This window comes from Mirounga leonina, unplaced genomic scaffold, assembly GCF_011800145.1.
Source record: "Mirounga leonina isolate KUSES-001 unplaced genomic scaffold, KU_Mleo_1.0 Mir_178, whole genome shotgun sequence".
NCBI classification, from domain to species: Eukaryota; Metazoa; Chordata; class Mammalia; order Carnivora; family Phocidae; genus Mirounga; species Mirounga leonina.
In genome coordinates, this window is record NW_023270464.1 from 23,393,689 (window position 1) to 23,420,589 (window position 26,901).

General features: G+C 55.3%; 3 protein-coding genes across 9 annotated transcripts in view; 2 read left to right on the forward strand and 1 right to left on the reverse strand.

Moving 5' to 3' along the window:
- SEMA4B (semaphorin 4B) overlaps nucleotides 1-14,626 on the forward strand; it is a 37,178-nt gene extending 22,552 nt beyond the window's left edge. For 5 of the 6 annotated variants that reach the window (XM_035024147.1, XM_035024148.1, XM_035024149.1 and 2 more), the window contains 13 exons: nucleotides 4,758-4,921; nucleotides 5,081-5,143; nucleotides 6,905-7,003; nucleotides 7,698-7,809; nucleotides 8,078-8,191; nucleotides 8,331-8,482; nucleotides 9,351-9,532; nucleotides 9,654-9,804; nucleotides 10,673-10,883; nucleotides 10,964-11,079; nucleotides 11,328-11,494; nucleotides 12,617-12,702; nucleotides 12,942-14,626. In XM_035024147.1, the coding sequence (XP_034880038.1) occupies nucleotides 4,758-4,921; nucleotides 5,081-5,143; nucleotides 6,905-7,003; nucleotides 7,698-7,809; nucleotides 8,078-8,191; nucleotides 8,331-8,482; nucleotides 9,351-9,532; nucleotides 9,654-9,804; nucleotides 10,673-10,883; nucleotides 10,964-11,079; nucleotides 11,328-11,494; nucleotides 12,617-12,702; nucleotides 12,942-13,684 (2,360 nt within the window). In that variant the 3' untranslated portion in view covers nucleotides 13,685-14,626. Of the gene's footprint in view, nucleotides 1-4,757; nucleotides 4,922-5,080; nucleotides 5,144-6,904; nucleotides 7,004-7,697; nucleotides 7,810-8,077; nucleotides 8,192-8,330; nucleotides 8,483-9,350; nucleotides 9,533-9,653; nucleotides 9,805-10,672; nucleotides 10,884-10,963; nucleotides 11,080-11,327; nucleotides 11,495-12,616; nucleotides 12,703-12,941 lie in introns of those variants that run through there. The other variant, XM_035024151.1, reaches the window with a different exon arrangement.
- A 609-nt stretch (nucleotides 14,627-15,235) lies between these two features.
- On the reverse strand, nucleotides 15,236-18,796 carry CIB1 (calcium and integrin binding 1). Its single transcript, XM_035024152.1, has 7 exons — nucleotides 18,561-18,796; nucleotides 18,397-18,431; nucleotides 17,187-17,295; nucleotides 16,230-16,380; nucleotides 15,915-16,033; nucleotides 15,754-15,842; nucleotides 15,236-15,497 (listed from the first exon to the last, which is right to left on the reverse strand). The coding sequence occupies exons 1-7, from the start codon at nucleotides 18,609-18,611 to the stop codon at nucleotides 15,476-15,478; spliced, it is 576 nt and encodes a 191-aa protein (XP_034880043.1). The 5' UTR covers nucleotides 18,612-18,796; the 3' UTR covers nucleotides 15,236-15,475.
- Nucleotides 18,797-18,943: 147 nt separating this feature from the next.
- GDPGP1 (GDP-D-glucose phosphorylase 1) lies at nucleotides 18,944-26,789 on the forward strand. 2 transcript variants are annotated; one of them, XM_035024155.1, is made up of 3 exons: nucleotides 18,944-19,616; nucleotides 23,775-23,836; nucleotides 25,309-26,789. In XM_035024155.1, exon 3 carries the CDS (start codon nucleotides 25,318-25,320, stop codon nucleotides 26,470-26,472), a length of 1,155 nt encoding a protein of 384 aa, XP_034880046.1. In that variant the 5' UTR covers nucleotides 18,944-19,616; nucleotides 23,775-23,836; nucleotides 25,309-25,317; the 3' UTR covers nucleotides 26,473-26,789. The 2 variants fall into 2 exon arrangements, with proteins under 2 accessions (XP_034880046.1, XP_034880045.1); XM_035024154.1 differs by lacking the exon at nucleotides 23,775-23,836 and having other exon boundaries at nucleotides 18,944-19,311; nucleotides 19,441-19,616.
- The last annotated feature ends 112 nt before the right edge of the window (nucleotides 26,790-26,901 follow it).

Here is a 26,901-nt window from a genome sequence, read left to right on the forward strand (position 1 = left end):
GGGGGGGGGGGGGGGGGGGCGGCAGGATCCAGCTCAGGCACACAGCACGTGCCTGCGACACCCATCCGGCGTCAGAGCGGATGCGCTCTGGCCGGGAGAGCCCCGCGTGACCAGGTGCGGGCCTGGGTTAGGAATCGCCCTGCGTGAGTTTTTTTAACCCTGAGGACGAGGGAGGCCCAGCTCCTCCAAACAGCCCTGCTCCGCTGGCAGCCCTCGCTGGGCTGGATTTTCCTGCAGGGCTTTTGGGTTTTGTTTTTGATCCACTCAAGTGTTGATCGTGTGCCAGACCCGGTGCCAGCACTCGGCTAACGTGTGCAAAGTTGTTCAGAGTAAAACGCTCGGTAAATGTGGGTTATTATGTACGTTGTTATTTACATACATAATCTAATTTCTTCCCATAACAACCCTATGAGGAAAGGTGCTATTATCCCCATTTTACAGATAAGGAAGGTGAGGCTCCAAGATGTTAAGTGGCTTGTCCTGGTGGCAAACCGCCGGTAAGCGACAGAGGCAGCCTTTGAGCCCAGGTCTCAGACTCCCGAGCCTGTACTCTTTATCTCTGTCTCGTCAAGACTCCCAGTTGGGAAGCCAGCCCCCCCGGGCCGGGGGGTACCACGGGGAGCAAGGCGTTCAGGACGCCACGGCGTTGGTCTGAGAGGCTCGGGGCAGGGGGACAAAGGGGGAGAATGCGCAGAAGGGGAAGGTGTGGTGCCAGGGGCCCCTCGCCCCCTTCCATCCCTTTGCCCTTGCCCTTGGCTGTACTCGCAGTATGAGCGGAGGAGGTGCGGCGGGGCAGGTACCGGGGCCACTGACGCCCTGGCTGTCCTTCCAGCCTGGCTGTGCTCTGTCTACGTGACCCTTGGCAGGTTTCCACTCCCTCCCAGGCCTGAGTAGGGCTGAGCGGCCCCCTGGACGGCACCTTATCTCTGACCCTCAGCATGTCTGTGTCTGGATGGATTCCAAGTGCGGCCTCCTGCCTAGACTTCCAGCCCACCCTGGGGAGATGCCCCTGCTGTGCGGGCAGATAAGCATTGGCAAGTCTGAGCCCGCCCTTGCTTTCGGAGACCCACGAAGGGGGTGTGGAAGGCGTTGGCCTGCGTCTCTGGGACTCCTCGTGAGGCCGCTGGGGGCTGTATTCTCCCCATTATCCCCGGGATGTGGGTGAGACAGCCAAAGGTCAGTGACCCGGCGTGCGCCGCCCTCCAGAGGACCTACATGGTGCTCTTCAGAGGGTGCTCCGTGCGCCTCCCACTTGAGAATCACCTGGGAGCTCGTCAGATGGCACGTTGTCAGGCCATCCCGGGTCGGCGGCGGCAGCACCCCTAGGGCAGGCCTGGACCCGGACGGAGATCAGGCCTTTTGGGTGATTTTGCTGCATCCTGCCGGTGGCCGACCAGGGGTTCTTCGGGAAGGAGACCTCTTGAGCCAGCCTTCCACCACAGCTGCTTTTGTGCTGTGGGGTTTTGTGTAAGTTGCCTGGTCTCTCTAAAGTTTGGTTCCTTCCTCTGTAAGGCTTTGTAAGCCGTTGTAGGGCAGTCATTGGCCTGCAGGGGTTAATACCCTCCTGGGTGTGGATCTGTGCTGGCCGGCCGGAGGGGTCTCTTCAGGGGGGTGACTTCCTAGGAACAGAGCATGAAAAGGTCAGGCTGCTTGTTCCAAGAGGTCATCAGCACACAGTGCAAGCAACACGATTGGGCCCCATTGTGTTTGGAAATTTTGTGGTTGACAGAAGTGGGGGATTAGAACTAGAAACTTTCGGGGCGCCTGGGTGGCTCAGTTGGTTGGGCGACTGCCTTCGGCTCAGGTCATGATCCCGGAGTCCCGGGATCGAGTCCCGCATCAGGCTCCCTGCTCGGCGGGGAGCCTGCTTCTCCCTCTGACCTCCCTCTCATGCTCTCTGTCTCTCATTCTCTCTCGCAAATAAATAAAATCTTAAAAAAAGAACTAGAAACTTTCTTTGGGCTTCCCAGCATGTAGAGTGCTGATAGGTGGTGAGGAGTTGGGAACTGGGGGCGGAAGACCTAGAGTCTCATGCAGTTCTGGACTTAATAGCTCAAAGAGAGGCCTCGACCTCTATGGTTTCAGTTCCGCAGTTTGGGCTCTGGATGTGAGGCGTGACTTTCCCCATGAATTCCCAGTGCTCCCGCGCTCCCCCCCCCACCCCGCCCAAGTTCTGACTTTGCTTCTAGAGCATGACAAGACTCCCAGATGCAGAGCCACACACATTCCCCCATTGATTGCTGCACTGGTCACCTTGCGTCCTCATCTTCCCTCACCAGGAGATATCGTGGGGGGCGGCCTTGGGAGCTCTGTCATCCTGTTTGCTGGCGGGATGCTATCCATCCCGTGTCCCATTGGCTTTGCTAGGACGTCCCACCTGCGGGCTTCCTTCAGCATTAGTGGCTAGGCAAAAGGCCTAGCTTCTCCAGAATGGCTGCCGTGTGTTCCTTCTCTTAGACAGCAAGAACAGGGTCACTTCATTTCCCTTTTCTCCTCAGCCACCAGGAGGCTCGGCATTAAAGGCACAGCCCATCTCTAGTAGCTGTGTGAAGAGCTCTTCTGACCTGCCTGTGTGAATATGCCCTTACTCTCCGGTTTAGGTGTTTTCCTTGGATTTGTGGGGGGGTTTTTTCCCCCTCTGTTCTTGATTTTAGTGTTTATGTTTCACTACATTCTTTTCTTTGTTTTCTTGCCCTTTGTGGAACCAGGCTGGGGGTATGTAAAAACACTCACCATGTAAAAGCACACGAAGCTGTCTTCACAAGTGCTTTGTTGGCATGTTGCTCCTTTTGCTCCCTTAGCTTCATGAGACCGTGTCTGTTTGCGTGGTCATAATCTATTGGTCAGATAGGAGATACCTGAGGCCAGGCAGGGTGGCTCATTTCTGCTTGTTTTTCTTTTCTTATCAGCTGCTTCGAATTTTTTAAATAATTTTCTTCAAACCCATTAGTTGCTCAAGGCACAGATGGTACCCTGGTTGGACAGATATGTGCGTTTTTCTTTTTTTTCCTTCTATTTCTTTCGCATTACACAAGAGTAACCTGCTAATTATAGAATCCAAACATGATAAGTAAAAAGGAAAAAAAAAAATTACCTATACTCCCACCAGGGATAACAGTTTTCAGCATTTTGTGATTCATCCTCCTGGATATTTTTTTTTCCCTTTTTTTTGTTTTTCCTTTTTCTGTTTATACTTTTCCCACAAAAAATAAGATCTAACTAGACACTGTTTTTTTTTTTTCCTTTAAGATTTTATTTATTTGACAGAGAGAGTACAGCAGGGGGAGCGGCAGGGAGAGGGAGAAGCAGGCTCCTGCTGAGCAGAGAGCCTGATGTAGGGCTCGATACCAGGACCCTGGAATCATGACCTGAGCTGAAGGCAGACGCTGCACCCACTGAGCCACCCAGGCGCCCCTAGACATACTGTTTTATAACCATCTTCACTTGGTGGTAATTAGAATCTTCCCTGTTACTATGTATTTTATAACAATGAAAGGTATTTCAAGTTTATATCCAGGATACACGCACATAATTCGTTTTTAAGCGTGAAAGTACTTACTGTGAAAAGTGACCAATGCCTCTGTCATCCCCAGCCCAGGCCTGGTTAAAGGGACAGCTTTTAAATCAGACTTTTTGTTGGTACAGTGGTTTCCTCCGTATACTTAAGTAAAATGCTTGCACTACCATTGCTTGGCTTACGTGATTTACTGATTTGCTGCTGAGAAAAAGAAGGCTTTCCATCACGTCCATCAGCCTTCCCCACCTCCTGCAGACATTTTTGTGCCATTATATTGGGTTGCCTCTGTAATTTAAAATATTATCCTGAGGGGTGCCTGGCTGGCTCGGTTGGTAGAGCATGTGACTCTTGATCTTGGGGTCATGAGTTCAGGCCCCACGTTGGGGGTAGAGGTTACTAAAAAAATAAAGAAACTTAAAAAAAAAATTTTTTATACTTAAACCTCAGTTTCTTATTCCATTAACCATTGATAATATCTTGTGGCCCTCTTTGCTCTCCCAAGGAGATAGAGACTCCATTTTTTCCTTAACAACCCTGGTACCCAGCATCACAGCGTCTCTCTGTTGTACATTGAGGTCAAGTTTGCATTCTGTTTTATAACCATAAATCTTTGATGAGTGACTGTGAGCTGGTACTGCGAGGTAAAGACCAGTGCCCTGCATTTGCTTCCCTCGGCCATCATAAATCTTTTGCTGCGGGACCAGGGTGGGGTGGGGCCGTCCTCACAGGTCCTTCTCCTTGGATCTGATGCTACTCAAGGAGAGTGTTAAATGTCCTTTCTTTTCTTTTATTACATGCTCAAAACCCACCACTTTATATTTTAGTTTGCTTCATATTTGACCATGTTTCTCTTGTTTAATTTTGTTTGCTTGTTTTCCTGGTGTTTCTAATACAACATCATTTTTACCGGCTGCATCATATCCCATGGAGTGCAGTGTTAATGGCGTCTTTTCATCTCGTCCCCTGTGGTTGGACACTTAGGTTGTTGCCCATTTTTCATTAATGCGAATGGCGCTATAATAAATGTTCTTTTACATTCATCTTTGTGCATTTGTTTCTGACATAACGTTTGAGAGTCCAGGAATGCTGTTCCCCTTTCAGCCTAATCCGCCCGTCCCCAGCTCCTTGCCGTGCACTGCCTTCCCCCCTTCTCTTCAGATCGGCCCGTCCTCGAGGTTGGTGGGAGACGTGTCTGGTGGGAGGCGTGGGCCCCAGGGAATGTCCATCTTCCTCTCCCCAGGCTCCCAAGAGCGGCCATTCCTCAGATTTGGAGTGGAAAACGTCTCCAACTACACGGCCCTTCTGCTGAGCAGGGATGGCAAGACTCTGTATGTGGGCGCCCGAGAGGCCCTCTTTGCTCTCAACACCAGCGCCAGCTTCCTGCCTGGCGGGGTGCACCAGGAGGTGAGAAGGTGCCTGGGGCTGGCTAGGTGGGCAGAGGATGGCCGAGGGGCAGATGGATGGAAAGACCGACCTCCTGGGTGTGAAGATGCTGCCAATGGGAGAAGAGGGGCTGGGCGCACGCCCATTCCCACCTGCGCACCCCCTTCTCCCGTTCTGCAGCTGCCGTGGAGCGCGGACGCCGAGAGGAGACAGCAGTGCAGCTTCAAGGGCAAGGACCCGCGGGTGAGCCGAGCGAGGGGGGCAGAGGGGGGCCCTGGCCCGAGCGTGGAGGCAGGGCGTGGGAGCCGTGTAGCCAGCCGCGGCTTCAGAGATGGCCACACCTGTGTTTGGCCCTGTACCTAACTAGCTCTGTGACCTGGGGCAAGCAGATTGGCCTCTCGGAGCCTTAGTGTCCCCACTTGCAAAATGGGGATGATGATGCCTGTCTCACAGGACTTGGGGGGAGCATTCAGTGAGCTAATACGTGTAGGGCACCTGGCACCTAATCAGAGCCAAACGAAGCCGGCTTCCAGCAAGAGCAATGACTGGGTATCCCCCCGCGGCTGGGGTGCTAGAGCAGGTCTGACCAATCCTGGTGTGGTTTTGGCCGGACTGCTGGGTGTGGGATTTGGTCCAGCCTGGGGTTCTGCTGGAGAGCGTGGAGCACTCTCCACTGTTCCCGGAGACCTCTTGTCCTGCATGTAGCAGGAGGTGGCTGAGGCGAGGGCGAAAGAGCCCCAGACTTGAGGTCAGACGCAGGTTCGAGTCCTGACTGCCCCGACCTCTTAATGGACAAACGTTTATCAAGCACGTGCTCTGGGCTCAAGTCCTTTTATTTATTTATTTTTTTTTTAAAGATTTTTATTTATTTATTTATTCATGAGAGACAGAGAGAGAGAGAGAGAGAGAGAGAGAGGCAGAGGGAGAAGCAGGCTCCCAAGGAGCAGGGAGCCCGATGTGGGACTCAATCCCAGGACCCTGGGATCATGACCTGAGCCGAAGGCAGATGCTTAACCATCTGAGCCACCCAGGCGCCCTGTGCTCAAGTCCTTTTAGACACTGGCAATACAGTTGTGAAAAAGAAGGAACAACAACAGGCCAAACACAGCCACTTGAACCAGGTAGTCAGGCCACACCTCATTAAGAAAGTGCCATTTGCGTCAGGACTAGACGTTGCTGAGGGAGTTGGCCGTGGGATACCTGGAGAACGGACAGGACTGGACTGACTCTGAGCGAGGTGTTTGGGGAACCACCGGAGGGCTGGGCAGGGGAGCGCCATGGTTGGCATGTGTTTTAAAAGGGTCGCTCTGGCTGCCGTGGCGGAGGGTGACTTCTGTGGGGACACAGAGAGGGAGCCCAGTGAGGGGGACCAGACCAGGGTGGCACCAGTCAAGGGAGTGAGAAATGGCCAGATTCCGGATGTAGTTTAAGGATGGGCCCACCAGGGCTTCCTGACGGGAAATGGGGGATGTGTGAAGAGGAGTCGGGGCTGACCTCCACGTTTGGAGCCTGAGCAGCTGAAAGGGGGAAGGTCTCAGAGGATAAAGTTTTGGGCAAAAAATCAGATGCTTGGTTGGAGACACCGCTAGACGCCCTTGCAGAGGCGATCCATGAATCTGGGGTCCAGGGTCCTGCTCTGGGCTGTGGCTTACCTCACCAGGCAGGTGGGGAGGACCAGAGGTTTTCACTGAGGTTCCGAAAAAGACCTTCAGGGGGCAAAGACCACCTAAGGGGAGGGATTCTGTGCCTTCACTCCCAGACTGAAAGGAAGTTTCCGGAACGCAGAACTAGCCGAGCCCCCAGGCCCCCCTCCCGTGCACATGCTCCTTGGTCCTCAGTGTACTCTGCCCTGGGACGCTGCTGGGTTCTCATTTGCCCTGGGATATGAGGAGCTCCAGAGAGCAGAAGCTTTCCCCACGTGCCCCGCACACACTGGTGGTGAGGGCTTAGCGGTGCCCCCTGGTGGCCTGCTTGGGCCTGACATCCTCCTCCCTCCTTCCCCAGCGCGACTGTCAAAACTACATCAAGATCCTCCTGCCACTCAACAGTACTCACCTGTTCACCTGCGGCACAGCGGCCTTCAGCCCCGTGTGCACCTACATCGTGAGTGCCCCTCTCTGCCCAGGCTCGCCTGGGGCTGGCCTGGCAGCGGCCCCTCTCTCTGCACCGGGCGCTGTTCCCCAGCACTGATCCCGGGCCCAGGGCAGGGCCCAGGGCGTAGCTTCTAGGGAGCAGTAGGTCTGAGAGCCCTGAGGCCCAGCCCCAGATCTGGTGGCCGGGTTGGCTGGCAGGGGGGTGGGGGCAGGGGGCGGAGAGGGGTGCAAGAGAACGCCCCCGGGCACAAAGGTCCTGGCCAGCCCAGGACTCACACCCTCTCTTGCTTCCTCGAGCTCTCCCCTGCCCTCACTCAGTTGCACAGCCCACCTCCCCGACCCCTCCTCACACACACTCACTCCTGGTTTCGGTTTTACCCACACCTTAGCAGAGGGTGGCATTTTGAGGCAGTGGATTGGAGCACTGCCTTTGGAGTCAGTCAGACCGGGTGTGAATCATGTTGCCACCCCTTCTGAGTCCTGTCGTGTCTCTCCTGTGGTCACTGGGACTAGTAATGCCCACCGCAGAGGGTCCCTGCCAGACGGTGCCCGCGACTGCGCCCTGGGTGCAGAGATGAGGAGGAGGGCCTGCCTCCCCTCTCACCCCCCACAGAGCAGCTTTCTCTGGCACACCCGCCTCCTTTCCCTCCGAGCCCACCCATTTCCTGGCGTGCACCTGACCTCTTCCATCTGCTTCCCTGCAGAATGTGGAGAACTTCACTTTGGCACAGGACGAGGTGGGGCACATCCTCCTGGAAGATGGCAAGGGCCGTTGTCCCTTTGACCCCAATTTTAAGTCCACGGCCCTGGTGGTTGGTGAGTGTTGGGGGCAGAGTGGCAGAATGAGTTCAGCAAGGCTCCGTGTGGGGGTGGGAAGGTGGGCAGCCTAGGTCCCAGGCCTGAGCTGGTGGGTCCCTGCCATGCTGAGTCCCAGGGGGCACAGAGTGGCCCTTGGCTGCCCTTGGGTTTGGCTTTTCCCAGTTCCCACTCCCTTCCCTGTCCACCTCAGGCGAGATAGGCAGTGCTGGGGTCACTCAGGGCCATGTGCTGAGGGGCCATTCCCATGGGAATGTTCTCTTGGCAGATGGTGAGCTCTATACCGGAACAGTCAGCAGCTTCCAAGGGAATGACCCGGCCATCTCCCGGAGCCAAAGCCTCCGCCCCACCAAGACCGAGAGCTCCCTCAACTGGCTCCAAGGTGAAATCCTCCCCACACACCCAGTGGGCAGTCCCCAGAGCCCAGGGAGGGGCACGCTCTCCCCTCAGGGCCAGGCCAAGAACAATCTCTCTCCTGTCTGGGATTCCCAGGCTGACTACACTCCTCATTGGTCCCACAGACCCAGCATTTGTGGCCTCGGCCTATATTCCCGAGAGCCTGGGCAGCTTGGAAGGGGACGATGACAAGATCTACTTCTTCTTCAGCGAGACTGGCCAGGAGTTTGAGTTCTTTGAGAACACCATCGTGTCCCGCGTCGCCCGCATCTGCAAGGTGAGGGGGCCGGGCTGCCCCAGAGACCCTGAAGGCTCCCCCGGTACAGGATCAGGAAACACCAGGAGGCCTCCTCTCTCTCTCCTCCAGGAGGAACAGCTTGGCTAACTGCTTTTCTCTCTGTCCTTTTAAATTAAAATAGCGCTCATGTTTTTTCCTATTTAAGAAAATGCAGAAAAGTACACACAAAAACCACTTACAATAGAAAGAGGCAGTGTAATATCACGACAGAGAGCGGAGACTCAAGCCAGGCTGCCCCAGTTCCGACCCCACCGGTCCTGTGACCTTGGGCAAGTCCCGTGCCCTTTCAGTTAGCATCCCCATCTGTTCAGTGGGCATAATAAGACCTGCCTCAGACTTTTGTGGGCTAAATCCATCCCCAGAAAGCTTTTAGGAGTGTGCTAGGCAAAAACTAAACGTTGACTGTTAGCGTCAGCATTCTCCTGCCGCACCACAGGTGATTAGAATATTCCTTGATAATCTATTTCCTTTTTTTGGTATATGTGTAAATAGGTAGGTATTTATAGAATTAAAAAGCTATTTACAAGCAAGAGTTCTGCAGTGTGGGTATTCAGGTTCCCTGCTCTTGGGGAATCACCACCTCCTTCCCTGTGTGTAGGCAGGCTCCCGTCTGTCCGTTTCCGGGTGCTCTGCAGTAAGGAGGGCACCCTCATTTACTTGGCCAGCCTCCCGGTGATGGGACCTGGACCCCGCCTTCATGTCTTCCTGATTCTAAATGGAATTCCGCCCTGGCTGTGCCTTGCCCCTCCGGGTGTCTGTGTAGCTACCACTGCGGAGGGGCCGCAAGGAGCCCCAGGTTCCCCCCGGCGGCCCGTGCGTATGCCCAGCCTCTCTCTCCCTCCCCCAGGGGGACGAGGGCGGTGAGCGGGTCCTGCAGCAGCGCTGGACGTCCTTCCTGAAGGCCCAGCTGCTGTGCTCGCGGCCAGACGACGGCTTCCCGTTCAATGTGCTGCAGGATGTCTTCACGCTGAGCCCCAGCCCGCAGGACTGGCATGACACCCTGTTCTATGGGGTCTTCACATCCCAGTGGTACAGCCCCTCGGGACCTAACTGGAGATGGGAGGGCGGGGGATGCCTGGGACTGGGGCCCAAGACCTGGCCGCATCCCGCGCCCCAGGCTCCTGGGTTCATCCAGCCACTTCCTTTGTAGGCACGGGGGGACCACAGAGGGCTCTGCCGTCTGCGTCTTCACCATGAAGGACGTGCAGAATGCCTTCAGCGGCCTCTACAAGGAGGTGAACCGTGAGACCCAGCAGTGGTACACGGTGACCCACCCAGTGCCCACACCCCGGCCTGGAGCGGTGAGTACTAGATGCTTGGCAGCATGGCTCCCCACGCCCGGCGGGCTTCTCTGAGTCTGTTTTCTCATCCTGGACGAGGGGGCCAAAGCCCAGGCCTGCTTGTCTCACTGGGTTGGACGTGGCTGTGAATGTCGGAATGGCTGAAACCTGCCTCAGGGTGAGCCGGTGTGCTCCCGTCCCAGCACTTAAGTGTGCGCTCTTGTCATTGTCCCTTCGCTCGTGCCTCTCGCCTACTCGGCTGTGGGCTCCTTATCTAGGGAGTGACGGAGTGGCCTGGCCGTGGGGACGTCTTCCTTCTGTCCTTCCAGCCTCATGGACTCCCTCCCAAAGCAGACCTTGAAACAAGGATATGAGTGTCAGCAGCTGATGTGGGAGGTGACTCCAGGAAGCACTATGAGGGAACAGGAAAGTGAGAGAGGGGAGCAGCCAAGGAAGAGTGTCACTGAGCTGTTCCCGTCATGGGCATCTGGGCCTTACTTCCCTGGGGCCCCAAGAGAGCACCCTCTGACCCCTGCACTAGGAAACCCGGCCAGCCAGGGCTTCCTTCGAGCACTGGCAAAAGGAGCATGAAGGGTGGTCATGCTTCTTGAGGCCTGGGTGAGGGTGAGGGGCCTGGGCAGGAAGGGGGAACCCTGCCAGCCAGGGCCCCTGGGTGCCCCATATCCAGGCTTTGCCCTTGGGCCTCCAGATCAGTGTGCTGGCTCCATGCAGAACCAAGTGACGGGCCATGGCTTCCGGGGGGTGGGCAGATACCCGTCCTGTGCACCGGGGTGGGCAGGGCCAGCAGTCCTGGCCGCGTCTCCAGGCTCCCCTCCTGCGTGCTGCCCTAAGCAGCCCTCCACCTCACGCCCGCCGCCTCTTCCTTCAGTGCATCACCAACAGTGCCCGGGAGAGGAGGATCACCTCATCCCTGCAACTCCCAGACCGTGTGCTGAACTTCCTCAAGGACCACTTCCTGATGGACGGGCAGGTCCGCAGCCGCCTCCTGCTGCTACAGCCCCGGGCCCGCTACCAGCGTGTGGCCGTCCACCGTGTGCCTGGCCTGCACCGCACCTATGACGTGCTCTTCCTGGGCACCGGTGAGTGCCGACAGCAGGGCAGGTTCGGGGTCGAGGAGCCGGCTGTTGGGATGTGGGTCTGAGTGCCGTCCGTGTTCCAGGTGATGGCCGGCTGCACAAGGCGGTGGCCGTGGGCTCCAGGGTGCACATCATTGAGGAGCTCCAGATCTTCCCACCGGGACAGCCCGTCCAGAACCTGCTCCTGGACGCCACCAGGGTGAGCTGGAGGAGGAGCCAGGGGAGCGTGCTCGGCTGCCCCTCTGCCATGGACTGGCGGGCCCCGGCCAGCTTTTCCTCCCTGGTGCCAGCAGGGTGGAGAGATCCGGGCTCGTGGCATAAGGCAGCAGAAAGCGGGGTGCCCGGGAGCATGAGAGGAGGCTCCTTGGGGAGTGGCCGGGTGCGGCTGTGGGTGGTGGCCCTGGCCTCCCGCTCCTGCCCCTCATCCCCGTGTCCGTGTCCGTACAGGGACTGCTCTACGCTGCCGCGTCCTCCGGCGTGGTCCAGGTGCCCGTCGCCAACTGCAGCCTGTACCAGAGCTGTGGGGACTGCGTCCTCGCCCGGGACCCCTACTGCGCTTGGAGCAATTCCAGATGCAGACACATCAGCCTCTACCGGTCTGAGACGGCCTCCAGGTGAGAGCTCCTGCCGGCCCTGCCCACCTGTCCGTCGCTGTGCACTGGGCCTTGGGGCACCTTCCCTAGGCCCTCTGTAGAAGCCCCAGGCAGCCTCCTTTGTGGCCACGGTCAGCACGATTAGGAACTGGCTCCCCTCTGACTCTCAGAAGTGTTCCGGTTTGGGCCGTAAATGTTTGCCTTACCCAGCTGTAGAGCCGGGGACCTCGTTTGGTAAAGTATGAAGTGTCACGGCTCTGAGAAGCTTTGCAGGAGATTGTGGATTGGCGTGTGAGTGTGTTCAACGAAAAATAAGAGCTATGTGACAATCCATTAACAAACCGATTAAAAATTGCTTTCAGAAGCACTAAATTGGGTTTGTAAGATGTTCGGATAGAACACTTGAAAAGTAGAGGTAAACAAAACAAAAACTATCCCGAATCCCACCACCTAGAAAGAACTGCAGTGAGATTTTGATACATACCCTCCCGGGTTTTTCTATATATATGTGTGATAAACAAAAATACATGTATTTTAAATAAAAATGGACTCTGTCCCATTCATAGCGTCCTTGCTTCACACACAGACCTGGTGCCAGTTTTATATTTCAAAGAATCCCATTTGAGCACACGCGTGTGCACCTGGAAGGACACGCCCAAACTGCCACCTGTCACGATCACCACCGGCTGCTAGATGGTGTGGACTCCCGTAGTGTTTTCAGCGTTTGTACTTGGTTGAGTTTTTTTAGGTTTTGTGAGTGTATCACGGATTACTTTTATTCTTTATTATGTTTTATTAAGCAAGTGCGTGCATGTGCATTGCTTTAAAAGAGAGACATGCGTATAGATCCAGCTGTCCTTCCAGAAAGGTCCATGTTGCTTTTGTAGTGCAGGGAAGTATTATAGTGAATTGTGTTTGAAATAAATACTGTGTAGACAGAGGAGATGTTGGTTCAGACCCTGCAAGGCAGTCAGCCTGGGGAAACCACCTGCCTTTTACTCCGGCTTCGGGCCCGGCGCTCCCTGAGCCCCAGGCCCTTGCGGGGCTGCAGGGCCAGAGAAGCGCCATGTGCTGCACTGGGGATGGGGCCAAGCGGGTGCATGGTGGTTTCCTGGCCTCTCTCTGACTCTCTCTGGTCCTCAGGCCATGGATCCAGGACATTGAGGGGGCTAACACCAGGGATCTCTGCAATACTTCCTCACCCGGGCCCCGGTCTTCTGTACTAACAGGTAAGTCGCCCTGAGAAGGGTTGGAGCTGAGGTGGGGGCCGGGTCTGCTGAGAAAGCCCCCGCAGGCAGTGGTGGGTGTAAATGCCTTTCCTCACGACCTCGTCCCAGACTCCGAGTCGCCAGAGTTGCGCATCATGGCACAAGGAGGGCGGTCCCGAGAGAGGTGGGGTGAGCCTGGGGCTCCTGTGGATGCGGTCCGCCCCCCGTTACCCTGGGCTGCTTCTCTCGTCTGTCCGTAGGTGAGAAGCGATGTGAGCAAGTCTACTTCCAGCCCAACACGGTGAACACCTTGGCCTGCCCCCTCCTCTCCAACCTAGCCACCCGGCTCTGGCTGCACAATGGTCTCCCTGTCAATGCCTCAGCCTCCTGCCGTGTGTTGCCCACTGGGGACCTGCTGCTGGTGGGCAGCCAGCAGGAACTGGGGGTGTTCCAGTGCTGGTCCCTGGAGGAGGGCTTCCGGCAGCTGGTGGCCTGTTACTACCCAAAGGTGGTGGACGACGTGCTGGCAGACCGAGCCGACCGGAGTGGCAGCATGCCCGTCGTCATCAGCACGTCCCGGGTGAGCGCACCAGCGGGCGGCAAGGCCGGCTGGGGTGTAGACAAGTCCTACTGGACCGAGTTCCTGGTGATGTGCACGCTGTTTGTGTTCGCCGTGGTGCTCTTCATTTTATTCTTCCTCTATCGGCACCGGGGTGGCATGAAGGTCTTCCTGAAGCAGGGCGAGTGTGCCAGTGTGCACCCCAAGGCCCGCCCCGTGGCGCTGCCACCCGAGACCCGGCCGCTGAATGGCGTAGGCCCCCCTAGCACCCCACTCGACCACCGGGGCTACCAGGCCCTGTCAGATAGCTCCCCAGCGCCCCGCGTCTTCACCGAGTCAGAGAAGCGGCCGCTCAGCATCCAGGACAGCTTTGTGGAGGTGTCCCCGGTGTGCCCCCGGCCCCGGGTCCGCCTGGGCTCTGAGATCCGGGACTCCGTGGTATGAGAGCACACTTCTCGAGGAGTCCGCCCTGGCTTCCGAGGCCACGAGTGCTCAGAGGGGGCCAGCCGGACCGCTGCGCCTCGGGGAACAGGCCCGTGGCGCCCGGGGTCGGGGCTGATGGAGCCCGCGGGCCTGCTGCTCCTCGGCCAAGTAGCGCGGCCCCCTCCGACCGACCAACCGACCGCCGTGGCCTGGGAGGGCCCGGTTGCAAACGGGGGCCTGCCTGGAAGGGCGGAACAGTGCTCCTTGTGTAAAACTGAGCCCTTTGTTTAAAAAACAATTGCAAATGTGAAGCGATGGAGAAGAACGGCACATCACAGAGCTCCATGGGCGCGAACGGCCGCGCCGCGGGGCCTCGGAGGCATGGCCGACTCACCCAGAGTGCTTGAGACAGAGCTGGCCATCCCCACCAGCTGGCCTCTTCCACCTTCTGCCTTACCCTGCTGCCACCGGCTGCCCCTCGTCCCCCAGAAGCAGGGGCCGGCTCGGGCTCCGTGGGTCCTGCCTTGCCGCCTGGCCGACTTACTACATTTACCATCCCGTCACCTCAGGGACCCGAGGGCCACGCTGCCACCGCAGCTGTCACAAGGCCTTGGGCTCAGATTCACCTGCTGGACCTTTCCGGCCTGTATCAGGCTGTGGCCACGTGCGAGAGGGGCAGCGTGAGCCCAGGAGAGAGTTTAGGACAATGGACGCCTTTCCCTTGAAGTCAAGGAGGAGACTGTTGCCTGCCTTCCTCCATCCCAGCCTTCGAACCCATCCACCCTGGACTCCTCCCCAGAGCCCAGCCCCCGGTTCACCCCCTCTACCTGCCTGCTCCCCCTCTAAGGGGTACTGACACTGCCCTACACAGGAACCCCGAGTTTATGTGGGTTTTATATTTTTTTTTATAAGAGGCACTTTACTTTTTTTTTTTTTAATAAAATCTAAGGAACAGAAACAGAATCATGGCCCTTCCTCTCAAAAGACTGTCCCTTTTTTGAGGTTGGCCCAGTTCTCTGAATTTTGAGGAGTTCTGAGCCTCCACTTTCCAGGGGCTAGTGGGCCAGAGCCATCCTGGCCTGGCCGACTCCCATCTCCCAGGGGAGTGTGGTCCTAAAGGTGGGAAGTTTAATGCACTGATGGGAGGGGCAAGGAATTCATTCGTTTTCCCTCAACCCCTTTACTCTGCACCTCCCCCAGTTCAGTTCAGGGTGGGAGCACAGAGGACCAGAGGTTTTGTTCATGTTTTTTGGGTTTTGTTTTTTTCTTTAATTTAAAAAATGTTTATTTTTTTAAATGATCATACAGTGAAATTGGCAGTGGGTTTTTCTTTTGGCACACAGTTCTCTAAATTTTTACGTGCGGAAATTCTGTAAGCACCACCAGCATCAGGATATAGCGTTCCATCTGTCAGGCTACCCCTTCCTGCTCACACTCTCGCGAGGGGAGGGCCGGGTGGGCTACAGTCTGACTTCCTGCTGGCCCTTTAGATCCTGTTCTTTCCAGTATGACCGAAGGCTTCTGGAAGTCCAGTCCTTCCTCATACCAATGTTTCTAGTATCACGCAAAGGATCGAAACGTCTAAACCTTTATTATAGATCAGTAGAACACAAACAGAGCGATGACAATGACAGAACGAGAGAGGCCCTGGTCTGGAGGGGCCTTCCCTGCCTGGAGCAGGACCACACGGTGCCAGCTCTGGGCTAGGCCAGCTTGGCCGGCCCTGGCAACACAGGCATGACCTCGGCCACAGCTCAGCAGTGGAAAGGCTCTCTGACGGGGTGCTCGCTGGGACACACGCCATGGCTCCTGTCACAGGACGATCTTAAAGGAGCTGAACAAGAGAAGAGTGGGTCAGGTTTTCTGCTGAAAGAGGAGGGGAGGGGCTAACCCCAAACTTGCCCACATCTTCCCTCAGACCCTTTGGAATGGGCTGTCCCACGTCTGTCCCTCCCCTTTGGAAGAGCTACCCTGAGACCCTGAGAGGAACTGGGGCTTTCCCAGCCCGGCTGCTGCCGCGCATCCTCACATCCCAGACCCAGGTGCAGCAGATGGGGGCCCAGAACGAGGGGGGACCGCTACCGTCCTACCTGGCGAAGTCCGGTGAACGGGAGATGATGTGCTGAAACTCTGAGAGGTTGATGGTGCCGTCCCTATCAATGTCGGACTCTTCCAGGATCTGGGGAAGGGAGAGCTTCAGACCTAGTCCCAGCCCTTCCCTCTGGCTCCCTGGCCCGGCCCCGCTACTCACGTTGTCAATGAGCTGTTTCATCTCTGAAGCACTAAGACGAGTGTCCTCACCCTGTCCTGTGAGGCAGTTCACGAGGTGACTCAGGTCTTCCCGGTTCAAGGTTCCATCATCATCAAAGTCTAGAGACAGACACAGGAAGCCAGAAAGAATGTGGTCAGGGGGAGCCTCCAGGCTCCACAGAAGGCCCCCAGGTCCCGAGTGGTACACCACCACCAAGACCGTGTGGGGACGGTCTTGTGAGTTGTGTGTCCTGTGTCCCGCCTGTGTCCCGCCTGTGTCCCGCCTGTGTCCCGCCAAGCTGCTCCTGGCTCTCACCGAAGATGCGGAAGGCATAGTGGGACTTGATGTCTGGAGTCGCTGTGTCACTGAACACACTGAGGAGGTCCAGGAAGTCCTCGAAACTCAGGCTGTCCCTGTCTGGGGATGTGGAGAAGACCCTGCAGATCCGCTCCTTGAAGGGGTTGGCCTAGGCAAGAGAGCCTTGTGTGAAGGCCACAGGTGCAGCCCAGGTCACACACTCCTCAAACCCTACCAGGAACTGGAGGAAGCAGGTCACAGTACCCGCTCCATGAGCTCAGGCTCAGCGGAGAGAAGGATCAGTCTTTTAGGGCCAGCATGGAGGGCAGGAGGACCACCTGACTTGGGGAAGGGACAGGGATGGCTTCCTGTGAGTCAGTTTAACCCAAAGGCAGGCCTAGGGGCAGAGAAGGAAGATGAAAGCATCCTAAGCAAAGAGAACAAGATGGGCTGGTTACTTGAAAACACACTTACTTGAACGCTCACTGTGTTATAGGCACTAGGCCAAGCGCTTTGCATTAAAATTTCCACAGTCGGGCGCCCTGGGTGTCTCAGGCAGCTGTCAGACTCTTGATTTCCGCTCAGGGTGGTGAGATGGAGCCCCTCGTCAGGCTCCGTGTGGGGTCGGCTTGTCCCTCTCCCTGCCCTTCCCCCGACTCCCTCTCCCAAATAAGAATCTTTAAAAAATTTTTTTCACAGCAACCCTACAGAGAGGCAATCAGCCTCTGGAATGGGTTTCTCAAACTTGAATAAGGTAGCTCAACTCCTTTTAAAAGACAAAACTTCTTTGACTCTCCAAGAATGTGTCCAAGAATCCCAGTTTGCAAAACACCACTCTAGTTCATTCCACTGGGTGATTTTGGTAAAGCCCTTGTCCCCAGGAAATCAGGGCTAAATGGAGAGAAGACCAGAATGGGGACCAGTGACCACATGATCTCCGAGACAAACTGCAGAGGGAGGGTGGGGGACTGGCACCTTGAGCTCTGGAAGGCTGAGGATCTGCTCCAAGGACACTCGTATCTGCAGTGACTCCTCCACACTCCGGTGCTCTGGGGGGAGCAACTCACAAAACCGCTTGTGGGCTCTGGCAGAAGGAGAGGAACCTGTTGGCAAACCTTCCTGTGTGTATTACATCCCCACTCCTTGCCTTGTCACCCATTACAAACCAGGTGAGGAGCTAAGGCACATACACAGAACTTCTCAGTCATCAGGCATAAGCCAAAGGGAGACCACCCGTGTAGTCCCATATGTCACAAGACTATGGGCTGAGAGTGCATTCATGCCATGGGTATTTACTGAGGGCCTAAAGCATGCCAGGCACTGTACTGGGCATTGGTTCTAGAGCTCCCTGAGGGATGGAGAGGCTGCAAAAGGAGCCAGAAGTTGGCCCTGAAAAACAGGGAGAAAAGAGTTTGAAATCTCTTTCCCATTTCACTCCAGGAATCTCCAGCAAAGCCTCCCCCTTTGTAGCAACTACCCTAAACGATCTCTTCCTCAGCCCTCCCCTCCTTCCCACTGGCATTATTTTTGCCAAGAGGAGCCAAGGAATCTCCTCTCTCAAGTGCCTTGACCACAAAAAGCTGGCACGCGGCGAGGAAGGGGGTTCCGGCCCGAGGTCAAATCCTCTCACTTGGAGTGTAGTCTTAGGCAAGTTACCAAACTTCTCTGAAACCTGTTTCATTGTCCCGGCACCTCCCTCCTGAGGATTAAATTGGGTAATGCAGGCAACCACTTCGCACAGTTCCTGGCGCACGGAGAGTGCTCAGTAAGCGTTAACGGTTACCGTGTTGATTCAGATCAAGTTACCGGGAGCCGGGCTCCGGGTCGGCGACGTCCGCGGAGAGCCACAGCAGCCCCTGCCGGGCTGGGGCAGGAAGTTCGGTTACGCAGAAACCCGCCGAGCGCAGGCCCCGGAGCGCCCAGCCGGGCCGAGGCTGCTAGGTGGCCCCCCGCGGTGCGCAGCGGGGCGGGGGGGGCCCCCGAGCCGGCAGGGAGGGCGGGACCGGCGGAGGGCACTGCCCGGGGCTCGGGGCCCGGGCGCCACCTCCGGCGCGGCCGCGGACCGCAGGCGGGCCCCTGTCACTCCCTGTGGGGGGCCCTCAGTTTGCCCGTCTGTGGACAGAGCCCCCCACCCCCGACGCCGCCTCTAGAGGATCCGGGAGCTGAGGTTCGACACGGCACTTACAGGAGGATCTCCTGCTTGGTCAGGAACGTCAAGTCCTGGAAGGCAAAACGGGAGGGGTTCAGCGAGCCTCCCGGAGGCCGCGCCAGCTCTGTCGCCCGCCCCGGGACCCCGCTCCCCAGCGCAGGCCCGCGCGCAAACTCCCCGGGGACCGGCGTCCCGCGCACCTGGTACTCGGCCAACAGCTCCTTGCTCAGGCGACTGCCCGAGCCCCCCATCGTCGCGCCGCGCGCACAGCTCCGCCAACTTGCCTCGGGGCGCCGGCAACTTTTTCACTTCCGCCCTCGGGCCGCGTCCCCGCCCCGTCCCCGCGGCAACCGCTCCTGGGGCCACCGCCCCCGGGCCCGCCCCCCTCCTTAAAGTGCCCAGGCGCTCCCGGCCCGGTTCCGCCGGCCGGCTCCCCGCTCCGGGACGTCCGCGGCGAGCTGGAGGCGGGGCCCGGAGCGGGGCCGGACGCTCCGGGGCGGGGCCCAGGCTGCACGGCCCCGCCTCCTGGCTGGGCGGGACGAGCCCCGTCGCGTGCGAGCGGACCGGCTGCGCATGCGTTCGGGACGCCACAGCCTCGCCATGGCCCGCGTAGGAGCTTGCGGCAAGTGTCGCGTTGCGTCCTTCTCCACTGCTGTCGGTGGTGGCGGCAGCCTTGGGCGCGACAGGGGCCCAAGGGAAGTACCTGGAGCCTGGAAATCCGGGAAAGCTCGAGACTCGCTACGTGGCCGAAGGCGGCCAAGCCGCGCATTGGCGCGGCGACGACTTTTTCACCCAGACGCTGCCACTGCGCCCGCGCCGCCCGTGTTGCAGCCCGCCTGCCACCTCCAGAAATGACCGGAATCTTGCGGCCCACTGAGGCTGTGCGCTGAGGGTCTGCAGACTGCGGGAGCCGTGCACAGTGATCTTCGATTTTCACAAGAGCCCTGCAAGGTAGGTTCCCATTTTACAAATGTGGAAAACAGGTCCGGGGGAAGGGTTCAACTGACTTGTTCAGGCTCCGGCATTTAGAAAGCGGTCACCCCAGTCTAAGGTTCTTCTCACGGCTTCCCAATCCTGTAGACCTCACTCGAGCCGACCCCGCGCCCAGAGCTCTTGTTCGCTCTTGTCGCCGCCTCTCAACCCCTAGGACGATGCTTGGCCCGGAGTAGACTCTCAACAAACTGGATGCATGAATGCATGAACGAACCTCCACTATTCCAGAAGTTGAGGATCCCAAGCTGAGAGAGGAGGTGGAGGTGAGATTAATTCTTTTGTTTTCAGCTTTATTGATGGATAATTGACAACGTTGTAGGGATTAGTTCTTGATTCTCCTGATTCATTCTACTTGCTGATCTTTGTAAAGTCTAGATCTGATCATGGTGATTTGAGCTTAAAACTAATAAATGGTTAAAAACCGATATACTGGCCCTCTGAAATCTGACTTCAGCCTCTCTCTGCCCTCTCCTCTTGGCTTTCTGGGTTCCCGCCACAATGGGCTCTCTGTTCCTCTTCCATATTAGCCTCTGGGAGGCCTTTCCTGGTTCCCTAGAGTAGATTAGAAATCTTATACTTCCAGGGCGCCTGGGTGGCTCAGTTGGTTAGGCGGCTGCCTTCAGCTCAGGTCATGATCCCAGGGTCCTGGGATCGAGTCCCACATCGGGCTCCCGGCTCAGCGGGGAGCCTGCTTCTCCCTCTGACCCTCTCCCCTCTCATGCTGTTTCTCTCCTGCTCACTCTCAAATAAATAAATAAATAAATAAATAATCTTAAAAAAAAAAAAAAGAAATCTTATACTTCCAGAATAGCCTGTGTTTCTCCTTGACAGCACTGTCTCATGTTGGCAACTTATGTTTACTTGGGTGTTGATTGGGTTAATGTCTGCACCACCCCCACCCCCGCTAGACTGTAAGCTCCATGAAGAGCTACGAGAATTGAGAATCGTGATCTACAAGATCTGATAGGTGGCAGTTGTTGAGTAAATGAGTGACCGTAGCTTCCCAAGCACTCAATAAGGTGTTCATCTGAGAGTGGCTTTAGGAAGACTCACTATCTCAAATGGGAGTCCGACCATTGTGGAAATAATTCCGTTCCAAGAAATGGAGGCTGCAAAGCAGTGAGAACACCAAAACCAGTCAAAGTGAGTGGTTCCATTCCAACCTGATCCTCTTGACAGCAGGCTCTTTCTGTACAAGAAATCGGTTAGTATAATGATAGGCAAAGAACAGGAAGCTGTCATAGTGTCCCCTGTACTAGACTGAGGGGAGGGAGCACCGGCCAGCGAAGGCCAGTCCCTGGACTCTGTGGTGAGACTGTATCTCTTCGCAATGAAGATGGGGGAATTGGCCCTGTGCCATGGGGACCAGCTGTGACATAGATCTCTCCGCCACCTCACTCGGTGCTGAACCCTTCATTAAACAACCTTCTGGTTATAATTTTGCTTCCTGGTAGATTTTTGTACAGAGGAGGGACTATACTGATTAGCCAATAGGAACATTTCGTGCTCTTTGGCGTGTTTCTCACTATACGTTGTTGAATAGGCATTCTGAGTCTGCTTAGCATACTGTCCTGTCTGTGCTTGACCAGCTCTTGAAAGTGTGAAACTGAGTTGCTGAAATACTTTTTTTTTTTAATTTAAATTCAGTTAGCCAACGTATAGTGCATCAGCTAATATACTTTTAAAAACAGCTTCTAGTGTTTCTTGTTGTGAAATTATTTTATTTCTTAGTTGGAGCTCTTCAAGTTTTGTTCATAACTACCAACTCTTGGATTTGAATTCCACTTTTTTTTTTTCCCCCAAGACATCTTTTCCCTATTTATAATATTATTTCCTTCTTCCTGTTTCCCCTGGGACATGAGGTAGGAGAGCCACATCAGGTTTCCCCGAGGGGGTGACATTTGATCTGAGACCTGAAGGGGTCAGCCCTGTGAAGAAAATCTGGGAAAAGGGTATATAGTAGGCAGGAAGCACAGAAAGCAAGGCCCTGAGCTGGAACAAGTTCAGTAAGTGAGGAGCAGAGTAGGCGAGGGGAAGAGTGGAATGAGAGGAGGCGAACGAGGGAGGCACACCTAAGCCTTATGGACTTTATTCTAGGGGCTCAAGGTCACATCCCTAGTGAGTCATAGAGCAGGAATTCAAACACCTGGTCAGCCAGTAAGGCTTGATCTCTCACCTTTGTCCCAGGATGACACCCAACTCAACAAGCTTGTTGTGAAGGTAGGTCACCTGAGAGAACTTAGAAAGCCCCCAGCCATGCCTGGCACAAGATAAACATGTGACCAGTGCTCCCTTGTTCCTGGTTTTCGTGGAAAGGTTTGATCCTCTCACTTGGTCACTGCTGATTGATCACTGTAAGGTAATTCTTCTTTATTCACAGGTAATGCTTCGTGCCTACTAGCTCACTTTAATGTAAATATGACTGTGCCCACTTTCTATTGATCCATATGTCTTTGCTCGTATTTTTAGCCTCCTGGTATCATCTTGGTCCTGGGTCCTTGGTCCTAGCCCTTGGCTTAAAATGTTATTCCATATTTGTATCTAATCCACCCTTACCCTTGACTTCCACGTTTGACTGTCAGCTGCTGTACCACTTCTCAGATGCTCAGGCTGCATCTCAAGCTCAGCAATCAGAACTGAACTCTCGATCCCCCCCCTTCTTCTAATCAATCTACTCCCACCCCCACCCCGCCCTCAGCTCCTCCATCTCGCTAAAGGCCACTACGGTGTACCTCGTTCCTGAAGCTGAGACACCCTCCCCCAGGTCTTCCTGGTGCCTCAGTCCCCCTAGCCAGCTTGTCAGCAGGCCCTGTTGGCTTGGCCTTCCAAACAGGACCCACGTCCCCTGCTCTCTGTCGCCGTTCCCACCTGTGCCGTCCAGTCACCCTCTCGCTCACCTGGCCATCAGAGTTGCCTCCCAAATGGTCTCCTTCCCCTTTGCTCCCCTACATCCCCCTTCCACACAGCAGTCTGAAAAAAGTTTATGAAGTATCACATGGTGCTTCTGCTTAGAACCTGTCAGTGATTCCTTATTCCATTTAGAATAAAACCCAGGCACCTGAGCATGATGCATAAGGGCCTGCAGCGAATCTGGCCCCTGCTTTCCTCTCCAGCCTCGTTTGCCCCCCTCCCCTTGTTGGCCATGTTCTAGTTAACACTGGCCTTTCTGTTCTAGGAACAGGCCAAACACCTGCCTGACTCAGACCTTGGACTTGAGCTTCCTTTCCTAGAACACATTTTCCTTGGCTCCTCATTGCAGGTGTCTGCTCATTTTGCATGTCTTTGCTCAGCTGTCCCCTCAGAGAGCTGTACCCCGCCCTATTCTTGAAGTACAATGCCCTGGTCCCACGTTTTATTAGTTATCCTTTATCGTATCACATGTTTGTTTTCCACAGAATGCCAATACCATGAGCAGTTAACATCTTCATTTCGCTCCTTGTCTGACTCTACCACGGGATGTAAGTTCCATGACAACAGGGGCCCTTTTAATCTTATTCGCTACTGTGCCCTCATTGCCTCATATGTAGCGGTTACTTTTTTTTTTTTAAGATTTTATTTATTTATTTGAGAGAGAGAGCACAAGAGGGGGGAGGGTCAGAGGGAGAAACAGACTCCCCAGGCGCCCCACTTTTTTTTTTTGGTAAAGATTTATTTAATTTTTTATTTTATTTTATTATTATTTTTTAAGATTTTTAAATTTATTTATTTGACAGAGAGAGACACGGTGAGAGAGGGAACACAAGCAGGGGGAGAGGGAGAGGGAGAAGCAGGCTTCCCACCGAGCAGGGAGCCCAATGCGGGGCTCGATCCCAGGACCCTGGGATCATGACCTGAGCCGAAGGCAGACGCCCAACAACTAAGCCACCCAGGCACCCCTATTTTATTTTTTTAAGATCTTATTTATTTATTTATTTGACACAGAGAGAGAGAGCACAAGCGGGGGGAAAAGGGAGAAGCAGGCTCCCAGCTGAGCAGGGAGCCGCATGCGGGGCTCCATCCCAGGACCCTGGGATCATGACCTGAGCCAAAGGCAGATGGCTAACTGACTGAGCCACCCAGGCGCCTCAAGATTTATTTATTTTAAAGAGGGAGAAAGACCGAGTGGGGGGAGGGGCAGAGGGAGAGAGAATCTCAGGCAGACTCCCCACTGAGCACAGAGCACAACACAGGCTCAGTCCATCTCACGGCCTTGAGATCATGACCTGAGCTGAAACTAAGAGTCAGACACTCAACTGACTGAGCCACCCAGGCGCCCCTAAGTATACAGTTCAGTAGTGATAAGTATATTCACATTATTGTGTAACCAATCTCTACAACTTTCTCATCTTAAAAAATTGAAACGCTATACCCATTAAACTCAACTTTTGATAGATCATTTTGTATGTTTTTTAATGTTTCCTTTCTGTTTTATTCATGTGAAGTTTCTGGACCAGCAGAGCTGAGGGAACCCAGACTTGAAGTGAAGCGAAGCAGCTCTGCTGAGGTGAGCCTCCTTGTAAAGTCCTGTCTGAGCCAACAGCAGGTCCTTGTCCCTGACACCTCCGGGTCCACAGGGCTCCAGGGGCCCCGTGGGAGATGAAGGTAGCCATCCATTTCCCCCTAAAGGATTGGCCGTGGCACTCACGCACGTCCTGGGCCATCCTCACCCAAATGGCTCTATGCCTGGCCATTTGGAATCCCTACCGAACAGTGGGAAAGCTGTTCCCATAAAAGGAGTAGACGGCTTTGAAACCCTGGCCATTCTTATACAATGGAACACTGCTAGTTTTCTGGAGGGCAGTTTGATAGAGTGTGTGTCAAAAGCCTGACCCAGTGGTTGGGATTTTATTTTAAAGGAAAATAAAAACATGTCTGGAAACAGATACACAGGATGTTCATTGCAACAAACAGATATGAAACTGGCAACAACCTATATGTTATTTATTTATTTGTTTGTTTATTTATTTATTTATTTAGAGAGGGTGAGTAGGGGGAGGGGCAGGGAGAGAGCGAGAGAGAATCCCAAGCAGACTCCGAGCTGAGCATGGAACCCAACATGGGGCTCAATCCCATGACCCCAAGATCATGACCCGAGCCAAAATCAAGAGTCCGATGCTCAACTGACTGAGCCACCCAGGCACCCGGAGCATGTGACTTTTAATCTCAGGGTCGTGAGTTCCAGCCCCACATTGGGCATAGAGATTACTTAATTTAAAAAAAAAAAAAGCTGGGGCGCCTGGGTGGCTCAGTCGGTTAAGCGTCTGCCTTCGACTCAGGTCATGATTTTAGGGTCCTGGGATCGAGCTCCGTGTCAGGCTCCCTGCTTACTGGAGAGGCTGCTTCTCTCTCTCACCTTCCCTCTCCCTTTCTGTCTCTCTCAAATAAATAAATAAAATCTTAAAAAAAGCTGAATGTAAATGATTTTTTTCCGGGCATTGGAATAAGGGTTGTATTTTATCTTTAAAGATTTTTTTCTTCCATTAAGAAAGTTTACTCAAGGGCGCCTGGGTGGCTCAGTTGGTTAAGCGACTGCCTTTGGCTCAGGTCATGATCCTGGAGTCCCTGGATCGAGTCCCGCATCGGGCTCCCTGCTCGGCGGGGAGCCTGCTTCTGCCTCTGACCCTCCTCCCTCTCATGTGCTCTCTCTTTCTCATTCTCTCTGTCTCAAATAAATAAATAAAATCTTTAAAAAAAAAAAAAAGAAAGTTTACTCAATAGGGATGCCTGGGTGGCTCAGTCAAGTAAGCATCTGCCTTCGACTCAGGTCGTGATCCCAGGGTCCTGGGATCGAGTCCCACATAGGGCTTCTTGGTCAGTGGGAGTCTGCTTCTCCCTCTCCCACTCACCCTGCTTGTGTGCGCACGCGCGCGCTCTCTCTCTGTCAAATAAATAAATAAAATCTTTAAAAATAAATAAAATAAAATTTCTAGAAGTGGGACAACATCATGTATTTTTCACCTCTTGTGATTGTTTCAGGTCAGCGCCATGGCCGCTCCACAGGATTCAAATGAGACTTCCTATCTGCTCCCTCCAAACAGTAAGGACTGGGAAGAGCAAGGCATTCCTGACTTTGTCTACGGGCAGAAGGAACTTGTGCTGGAAGGGATTCAGTGGCCTAGGACTGCCCCCGGCCTCCTGGACACGCCGCGGTCTCGCTTCGACTCTGCTCTCTGCTCCGCCTGGAGGCAGCGCATGGACCTGGGGCTCTTCCGCTACCGCCTGGGGGAGCTGCAGACCCAGACCCTCCCTGGTGCTGTGGGTTTGGTGGCTCAGCTGAATGTGGAGCGAGGCGTGCAGAGGAGGCGCCCCCAGAACATCCGGAGCGTGAAGCAGGCATTTGACCCTGAGCAGTTTAACTTCAACAAGGTCCGGCCAGGAGAAGTGCTCTTCCGTTTGCTCCGGGAGCCGGATCTCCCGGGTGCTCTCCGGCAAGAGGACATCCTCGTCATGATCAATGTCAGCCCCCTGGAGTGGGGCCACGTGCTGCTGGTGCCCGAGCCCACCCGCGGGCTCCCCCAGCGCCTCCTGCCAAGCGCGCTGCGGGCCGGCGTCGAGGCCGTGCTGCTGAGCTCACACCCGGGCTTCCGCGTCGGCTTCAACAGCCTGGGGGGCTCGGCCTCGGTGAACCACCTGCACCTGCACGGCTACTACCTGGCTCGCAGACTGCCCGTGGAGGGGGCGCCGAGCGAGCCCCTGGACCCTGGCGGCCGTCTGCATCTGCTCCGGGCCCTCCCAGCTCCCGGCTTCCTCTTCTACACAGGCGGGCCGGGGCCCGACCTGGAAGCCCTGATAGGCAGGGTGTGTCGGGCCACTGACTACCTGACCGACCATGAGATTGCCCATAATTTATTTGTGACCCGGGGGACCCCACCTGGAAAGACATCACCTTCCTCCGCTCTCACAGGCGTCCGCGTAATTCTGTGGGCCCGGAAGTCCAGCTTTGGGGTGAAGGAAGGCGAGGCGTTCAATGTCGCCCTCTGTGAGCTGGCCGGGCACCTCCCTGTCAAAACGTCCCGGGATTTCGGCAGTCTGACAGAGGCGGCCGCTCTGGCCCTCATTCAAGACTGTCTGCTGCCCTCGGCCCAGGCAGAAGAAGTACAGGCAGCCCTGGTGGCCGTGATAGCCCAGGACGAGCAGTGATCCTTCTAGAAGTATTTATTTTCTACCTGGTCTAAGTCCCTTTCCATGTGGTCGTTTGGGCTTCCATGACTGCCACCTTACCCGTCTCAGCCCAAGGGGAGGGATAAAGAACTGACAAGTGATCTCTAAAGAGAAGAAACCTTAGAATAAATCGAATGAATGAGCCGTCATGAATGTATCTGCTTCTCATTTTTCTTCTTGGACAAGCCTCAGGGATGTCAGACCTGTTACTAAGAAGGGAGTAGGGGGGCGCCTGGGTGGCCCAGTCGGTTAGGCATCCAGACTCAGCTCAGGTCCTGACCTCAGGGTTGTGGGATCAAGCCCCCCATCGGGCTCAGTGCAGAGTCTGCTTGAGGTTCTCGCCCTCTCCCCCTGCCCACCCCCCCCACACATATGCACACGTGTTCTCTCTAAAATAAATCTTTTTAA